Raw genomic sequence first — 9,076 nt, 5'->3', positions numbered from 1 at the left:
TGAGATAAAAAACATGTGACCTGTGAATGAAAAAAGAAGGATTGATCGTCAACAAAAAAACTCAACTAATAATTTTTAGGTCCAATCGGCTGGGATTCAATGATTTATCATGTTTTTTGATGAATGATTAACTAAAAATACAAAATATTTGTCAGCCGACGATTATATTATACGAGTTTCATCCTTCATGTTCTATCATTTGCTCACGTACACACAGCACAAAGGCTCGCACAAACGAGATATGTTGACATAACAGTAGATGATACATTGTTTACATGACAAAATTTGCGCATTTTGACACGGTACGACAAAACTGGCGCTGTGAAGGGTCCACTAACATACTTCAGTGAAGAAAAAGAATACAACGAGGCTACTCAAGAAAGAAAAGCCACCAAAGAGAAATTGACCCAGACTGCTATCGCGCCAGATGATAATAGCAGACATTATGTGCTGCTACATCTTGGGAGTGTCATGCCAGACAACCTTGCTTGGGGTTGGAAACATTTCACGGCGGTGATGAAAAAGAATGGGCTGCCTGCCTGTTACGAGGGCCACAAGTTCAAATGCTACTATGGATGGATGGATCATGTCCCGTATATGTGTCTGTGGACCGGTGGGCCGAATCCTTGGACGACATCCATCCATTGCTTCTCCACTACCAGAATTGAACTGTCCAGTAGGTGGCCAGCAAACAGCACCGGATCTTTAAATGCAAAGAAGGTGAAGTTACTCCTTTTCTCTTGTTTCAAATCTTCCTCACGATGTTTCCGCTTAACCTTTGTTTTCGCAGCCTTTTGTGAGTCTGTCTTTTCTGATGTTGACAATTGGACATCCTGAACAACTGGCAATCCAAAATCAATAACGCACATTGCCCTGGAAAAGAAAGAAACATTTATGTGTTCAGCGTCATGTTAATCATTGTCAGCCTTCTAGTAACAAGGCAAAAAAAAGCTAGCAGAGACTATGAATTCCCATATAATCAGATTTCCTTGCAAATGCCAAGCAAACAAATCAGCACTTCATGAAACATGTATTAAATCAGCACCAAGAATGTGTTAACGCACAGGGCTCAGAACATTAAAACACCAGCAGCATAAGTGAACTAGCCAAAAACAGGTCAGCAATAGACGACACTAACTAGGAAAACACTAAGCATTAGAAGGTTATTACCTGGCACTGTATATCATGACTGAAAATGGGCTCATTTTATGAAATGAGAGGCCAATGACCTCTCCAGGGAAGTCTTGGAATCTTGTGGGTAATTCATGTGTATGACGCTTAGACCATTCGCCCAGTTCTTTTGCTTCCACATCAAATACATAAACCTCATTTTTAGATGTAGTTATAACAAGGGCATTGTTCTTGGGACAAAAGCCACCAGATGTAACCGAGCCACCATTCATTCTCGGTATGAACCAGTGTTGCCTGCAGATAATAGAAGGTTTAGATATGGTACAAAAGCATGCCTTCCAATGCATAATCATGAAACTAATGGTCTGCCAAGTCACATGCTAAAGGACTGCAAAACAGAATTTGTGAATGGCAAGATTACATTGTACTCCGTACATTAGCAAATTATTAGTATCTTACTAGGCATGAAAGCACATTCAGAGGGTCACACACAATCGACTGATATGAAGCATACCTCTGGACCTCAAGGTTAAATATGTAGACATCCCCAAAGCAGTTAGCTGCAGCCACCCACTGCCCATCAGCACTCACAAACATTTTTGTGACAGGTGGTTCTTTGGAAGAAGTTTTTGTTCCATCTATCTTTCTTGTAGGGCGAAATATATTTGAAATTTTTCTTGACGCAATATCCACAACCTGATTTGTGCAGTAGAGATGAAGTTCAGAAACAAAATAACAGAAGAATGAGAAGACAAAAAAAACATCACCATGGGCTCAATCATCAAGATGTATTTCACCGTACAAGAAATAAGTCAAATCATTGGGGATAGAAATTACATCCCTGTTCTAAACCTTGTGATTTGACCATTCATGCTCAATTCAACACTAGTAAAGGTACGAGTAAAAAGGCCCAAAAAGACAGAAGTGGACCCGTATCAATTTGTACATTCAGATTAGTTAGACGTGCTACTACTAGGTTCAACATCTTATAGTACTATACTGGATGTACAAAACTTCAAATGGACTATTTTAACTGCATATTGTAATCTACTAGCATTGTTTCCAATAAGCTATGAGATGAATAGCTTTAGGCTCATGGCAGCCACAACAGCATAAATTAAGCAGTTACAATGCACAGATAATGGAGATCATCTGCTAATCGTTCTCCTATGAGTACAAAAGGGGGGTCAGATCAAAGAAAACTTACATAAATTTTCCCATCATTGCAAGATAGAACCAGACTGGATGAATCATCAGTGAACATCATGCTCTGAGAGCATGGTATTCCCTTTGGCAACTCTATTTTGTCTAGCGAGAACTTTTTTCCGCCCTTGTGTCTTAGTGCGAAAAGGCAGGGCTTTACACAATCCGAATAGGCAAATAGCATTCCATTGGTAGAGACAGCACTTGCTATTATTTTTCTAGACCCCTTGCTTTTAAGATGAACAACTTGTCGTATCGTAGCATCTCCTCCGGATGATGTACTTGGAGTCAGTTTGTTCTTAACTGATACAAGTAGAACGTCCAAGCAGTTGACAGACTGGACAAGCATCACAGAATCTCCGTTAACTGTGCAATCTCTTGCTAAATTTATCAATGGACGTTGAGGTGCAGGGCAGAAGTTATGAGGTGCATATAGAGTAAACTCCCGTGCAGAATAAGCAAACAGCTTGGTGTCATCCCCACCAGAAATGAGCATCGGTACACCCAGATGTGCCCACTTGCGGTAACTGAATTCATCCTTGCGGCGAACCTTTACCACCTTTTCCTCTGGTACAGCATCTGACAGCATAAAAGAACACAGATAAATCAGTGTACACACAATTGGAGGTCAGGTTACAATATGCACTAACACAAACCTTCTTTGCATATTGGTACGGCCATAGTCAATGCCCTTACATCATGAGAGTGGGCCCTAACATATCCCACATAGACCCACTTGTGCATTTGCTCTTCAGCCACCTTCTCATTATGAGCACTGAACTCATTTTTTGATGCCTTGTACAAAATTACCTAGAGATCAACTGTTCAGTTAGAAAGCGAAGAAAACCAGGTACAGCATGCTTGACTCAAGGGTTCTTGAATTGCAAAAAACAGAATTAACACATTTAATTGAGAAGTCTACTTCCAATTTATATGATGTATTTACTGCACAACTGTAATTTAAGAAAATGTCCCAACATGTATTGCATTCAACAATAACAAACAGCTTCTCAAGTTTTTTAAGGCAAAAACACACATAGAGATAATTTTTCGCAAGTGTAGTTAATCCACCTAACATCTGTTTCAGCAATGCTACCAACCTGCCCATCAGATCCTGCAGAAAATACCCGGTTCTGACTAGGCACAGTTGCTAGTGCATTAACATCGCCTTTATGGTAAGTGTGGGCTTGCAGAAGAGTTCCATGGCGGTTATCCCAAAATTGAACGCTCCCAGAACTATCTCCGCTAACAAGGGTTCCGCACCTACATAGCAACAGCAATAATCAACACAAGCAAGTAGAGGAAGAAGAACATTGGACATAAGAAAATGCGTTGTCTCACCTTAGAAATAGTAATGACCATATACAAAATTCACTTCCACTACCAGCACCCCCTAATCCAGCAGTGATGCGATACTTTTCATGGAAAATTGTTGAATCCCAGCATCTGATTAATCTGTAGAGCATAGTACAAGACTATATCACAAAAATGAACCCATAGAGATTGCATCCCATAAAAAAAAGCGATAACCTATAACTGAGAAATAATTATATAAGAGAAAGAAAGATGCTCAACAGTCTAATTATATACACGTGAAGAATCACATATGATCCATCATAAAAAGCTATTTACACTGGAATGGTATGTTAACATACCCATCGCTGCTTCCCGAAAATATGAATTTGGCATTATTACTCCATGTTACACTCAAAACTCGTCCTGCAAGTAAGCACGCACATAAATAAATAATCACCCTAGTTGAAATCACTGCCAAAACAGGGAGATTTAAGATATACAGGACATACCGCTCACTCTTGGAAGAGATCTATAGTAGGTCAGCGGGCCAGATTCAGGCACATTATACAAGCGTACAGAACCATCGTCACATGCCAGAGCCAAACGCGGAAATTCATTCACACGATACGAAGAGCTTGTCTTGGCAGAATCATCTTCATCATCGGAGCTCTGACCATCATCAACATAACTTAATTCAGAGTCGGTGGATCCATTATGATTTGCATGGCCATTCACAGCACATCCTGAGCTTTTATTTCCAGAAATCAATTGATCATCCGTAGGCTCCATGGCCATCTGCCAGACCGGTACCCCAACAGTATCTAGGACAGTCTGCAAAAGAGAATAATAAAACCATCATGATTACATCCACAAACTCACAATGACTAAATAGGATAGCAAAGCGATAAGTATACAAGTACATTCAAATAAAAACAGATGTATAACCATCCAATGGTACTTATGTCGGATATACACTCCTAGCACATTGCATTTTCTGCAACCAAGATGGTAAGAAGACCAGGCATTCTACAACCCAATCACACGCTTACGGGCGGTATGCACAAAACCTCGAACTTCAGGTCATTGCTACAGACTGTCAACAAGTTGGAAACCTATCCCCCTATGTTTGTGAAATGACGAGTGCGTTCGAATTGGAAGTGAAATGTAGCACAAGCACGCGAAGTGCGGCACCTTTTGCTGCAGGTGGAAGAGATCCCATTCAGCCACCGACCCATCAACGCTGGAAGAGAGCAGACGGCCCCCTGCGCCATTTGGCACCCACACAAGCGATGTGACCCTCGACTCCGCGCCTCCCTGTATAGTCTGCGGCCACAGAAACCGAAAATCAGGTCACGGCGAAATCCTGGGGTCGCTCGCAGAAACCTCGGCGCGGCGAGGAGGGTGTGGGGGGGGAGGGAGCGTACGAGCTGGTTGTGCCACCCGACCGAGCCGGGGGAGACGAGCCAGAGCTCGAGGGAGCCGTCCTCCCGCGCGGCGGCGACCTGGGAGGCGCAGGGGGAGGTGGCGAGGGCGACGATGGGGGAGGGGGCCCAGGCGACCGCGCGGCCGCCGCAGTGGTGGATGCGGAGCTTCTCCATGCGCGCGTCGGTGGCGGCGATGGCCGCGCGCCGGCCGGCTGGCTGGCTGCTCTGGCGATCCGCGCGTTCTAGAAGGTTCCGGGGTGGGAGCTCGGGGGCGGCCGCGATGGGGGCGCGCGCGGCGGGATTGGGGGGCGAGGGTGAATGATGCTCAGAGAGAGGCGGCTCGCCGCTCGTTAGGGTTTTGCGGGGCGAGGAGGTCAAGTAGGGTTGGCCGGGACGCAAGCGTGAGGGCCACGAGAGGTGAGGCTGGCGAGCTGGGCCTTCTTGAGCGGCGGCACGGGTTTAGTGGGCTTGAAATGTCGACGATGTGGTGGTTTTGGGCTGTAAACCCTTCGAGTGTAAACCGGGCTGTTCTCAGAAAAAAAAAGTGTGAAAACGGTCTTGCCTGAACCAATCCAAAATGATGTTTTCAGTTACTAGTAACTGTGTTCCCCTCAAAAAAATGTTAAGTACTAGGAACTGTGTGTGCATGTTTTTCAAAAAAAAATGCGTATGTGCAATTGTATTGCATGTTAACATTCCGGTTAACGTTGATGTTGATATTAGGCATGCTATTTATTAGGAGAGAGAATGCTAAATGTGTTTAGTGCTAAACATATTTAACACTAACACCAAAGCGATGTGGATCATTGGATAGACACTGTTGACGGGTGAGATATGTTCGATTTTCGCAACTCGCTCTTTCTATATTGATATAGCTAGGTTAGATAAAGAAGTATTAATTTCTCTTTCCCAAAGAAGATGAAATCAAACCATGCAGGAGTATTAAGGAAGAAGAGGAATACATGACCGAAACATAAACACCCCGCCAAGTACAACAGAACGCACGCCCCCTATAAAGATCTAAGCATGAAGTCTAGGATATCGGTCAGCCACACCGAAACAACTCCATAAAAATGGAGGGTGAAACATGGCCTACGACACCACACTCTACCAACTAATGGAGAATCCACATCATAAGAGGCATCGAAGTATTTAGAGAATTTCTCTTGTGGCCCAGGAGTCGATCCATGGCCTCCTGCCATAGGTCACAAATGGAGAGATCGTTTCGCGCAACGCCTCATGCAAGCAAGCCCATTGGAGCAATGTGCCCCACGGGATAGACATGATACTGCCTCTCAAGTATAAATCAAAGTTAAAAGTGGTAGCATGAAAAGGTGAGAGAACAAAGCAAGGCAAGAACCATCGCACATTGGCTTGATGATCCTTCTCATGTTCTCACATGAGTCATTGTTAACGACGTAAGTATTTTGCAACCTTCATTCAGAAAGATATTGCCACTATGTATTTTAAGATGTACTTTAATTGTCGATAAGACCAACAATGTATGAGATGTCTATTCTAACAAGTATACCATTGGGGATTTCTTTAAAATATGAATTCAACGATACTATTGATCTTATCAATATTCAAAATAATTTTTGTAATGTGCATTAGGTTAATACGGATAGTCCATGCTTTCATAAGAAAATAGAACCGTACAAAGTTGGAAAAAAATAAGTGAAAAGCTTTAATTTGCTAGTGAAGGTTGATAGATCAATATCTTGAATTGAAACATGTTTGTTTTTGTGTTCTTCTCTTTTAGTTAGAAAAGAGGGTGTCGGCATAAGATCAATCATGGAGGCATGACATGGCTGGCAGCCGAGGTTAGAAACCTTTTCACTGACATATGGCACATCAGGCACCTGGGACAAACCCCTACGGTAGGCATTTGCCCCCTCCTATGTGGTCACTGTAGCAGCGTCTCACCAAGCTACGGAAGGTGTGAACTCCTCACCATCTCCAAGTTTTGATTCCGCACAAGCTAATCCAATCTAAGGTGGCAAAATGATTGCCCCCTCCAAGTCCATGAATATTCTTAGTTTTTGCACACAAGGGTGATGCGAATTTTGGGGCTAGATTTTTGCCTAAATGATTCGGACCCTTTGAATTGGGACCGTTTGGAGTCACAGAACAGTTTGTGCTCCTCTCTAGAAGTTGCTCTGAATTTCCGATTTCAAGTTCGTTCAGTGCTTCCAACTGAGTTATCTCATAGGTTACCAAATCCCATTATTTGTATCTATGTCCATGGCCTCACCAGACTTTCGGAATATACATGTTGGCTATGTGATCTTTCACGTATTGAGAGAGGGAAAGAGACGAATTAGATGCACCCACATTGTTTTGAACCATCATTATTTTTCCATCCAATGACGTATATTGAGCATGGTGACCAATGATATTTGGTATTACCTATTACTTTATGCATTACCATAGGAAGCTAACATTTTTGGAAAGTGTCAAATCATTATATGGATGCGTATTGTTCTATGATTACACACTATACCACTATACTGGCAATAATACAAGAAAAAAATGAAGTGGTCCTTTCTCCCAAGAACATGATTTTTGACATTCTATTTGGAGCTCCATAGATTATTCATCGAGTAGATATGATGCTAGATTTTTCAGTTGCACATACCACATCAACTATCATTTAGCTTTGGGAGAGGACCAACGGGAAGGTATCATATGAGAATTAATGTGTTCTCTGCCACACATGGACTTTGGACATTCTACGCATTTTTAGTTGCACCTGGGGTACAACTAGAGAAGCCTTTTAAAATCAAGTGGACGTGTCGACGTTTTAATAGGCATTGCTTCATAGTGATAATTATTCTAGCATGTTTGGCGCCTCTTGATACAGCGAAACAACCTTATTTTCAAAGGGCTACGCTCATCCTTGGGTAGGTAGCACGGTTTTGTAACCGAGGTCATCTACGTGAGTTCGGGGTGGAGCAACGGCTTGTTCCTCTATTGTCATAATGTACTGACAACTTAGCTTAGGGTAGATAGTTTCTTTGTTCTTTTATTGCCTTATAGATATATTCGCTTGCAAAAAAACTTTGAATTAGTGAAAAAATAGTGGATGGGGTAGGTGGGGACCTTCCCAATTGTTTGCACAAAAACTTTAAAATATTTAACATGCAAATAACTAACCGTTTTTACCATACATCAAAGTATGGTAAACTAATAAATTTTAATGCGGCATTTCCTTGGAGCATTAAAAGAGCGAGAGAAGGGGCGAGCAACCACATGATCCACGTGCTCCTCTTTTTACCGTGTCGATTTCACTGTGCAACTAAAGAGATGAGAAAGAAAATCGCCCTTGAGCCTGTGGATTGGGCAGCTCTCTCTCTCTCTCTCGTTCTTTCCTCCCCGAGTGAGCAGGTGGCTAGGGTTGTCGCCGCCACCTTTGCCCCTTCGGCCCATCCCAGCTCGTCTGGCGTTGGCCACCAGAGAAGTGCACCCTCATGTGACCCGCTCCTCTCCTGAACCTTCTCCACTTAAAGGAAAGAAGCCTGCTCCTGCATGCGACCCCGGTGGCTAGAGATGGCGCTGCTGCACCCCTGCGACTCATCACCTACTACTCCAAACCACATCTGGTACAAGACACCACGAACCATCTCGCCTAATTGACATCTCCACCACTTCATCCACCGGGTTGGCATGCCCAGGAGAATGTCAGGATGTGCTCCTCCTAGACACCTCATGCAAGGTCCTTACTAATGATCCCTTGCTTTTACTCCAAGTGATAATTTTTTGCAGGTGGACAAGGTAGAAGACCCTCTAAAATTTGGCATGCTATATACCTAAGAGATGCATCCCCACTATGTTATTTAACTTAACATGCAGCCTATCCACCCCTGCAGGCTTGCCACATCAACACTCCATTACCAGCTTATGGATGGGCCCGACCACCACAATAGCCCTGCCACATTAGCCTTTGTTACCGATTGACCAATGAACATAACTGTCATCTTACACCTCACGATCCATTTGTACTCATGTGGACATGACGCACT

At 43.2% G+C, this 9,076-nt stretch overlaps 1 protein-coding gene across 1 annotated transcript; it reads right to left on the bottom strand.

Moving 5' to 3' along the window:
- Positions 1-226: 226 nt before the first annotated feature.
- On the bottom strand, positions 227-5,434 carry LOC125550537 (WD repeat-containing protein PCN). Its single transcript, XM_048713562.2, has 11 exons — positions 5,055-5,434; positions 4,822-4,953; positions 4,140-4,461; positions 3,990-4,053; positions 3,676-3,789; positions 3,435-3,597; positions 2,991-3,144; positions 2,339-2,913; positions 1,646-1,827; positions 1,171-1,425; positions 227-873 (listed from the first exon to the last, which is right to left on the bottom strand). Exons 1-11 carry the CDS (start codon positions 5,226-5,228, stop codon positions 585-587), a joined length of 2,424 nt encoding a protein of 807 aa, XP_048569519.1. The 5' UTR covers positions 5,229-5,434; the 3' UTR covers positions 227-584.
- Between the last annotated feature and the right edge of the window lie 3,642 nt (positions 5,435-9,076).

This window comes from Triticum urartu, chromosome 4A (assembly GCF_056163025.1).
Source record: "Triticum urartu cultivar PI428250 chromosome 4A, HENAU_Tu73, whole genome shotgun sequence".
In the NCBI taxonomy this organism is placed as follows: Eukaryota; Viridiplantae; Streptophyta; class Magnoliopsida; order Poales; family Poaceae; genus Triticum; species Triticum urartu.
This window is presented reverse-complemented; position numbering and strand designations above follow the sequence as displayed.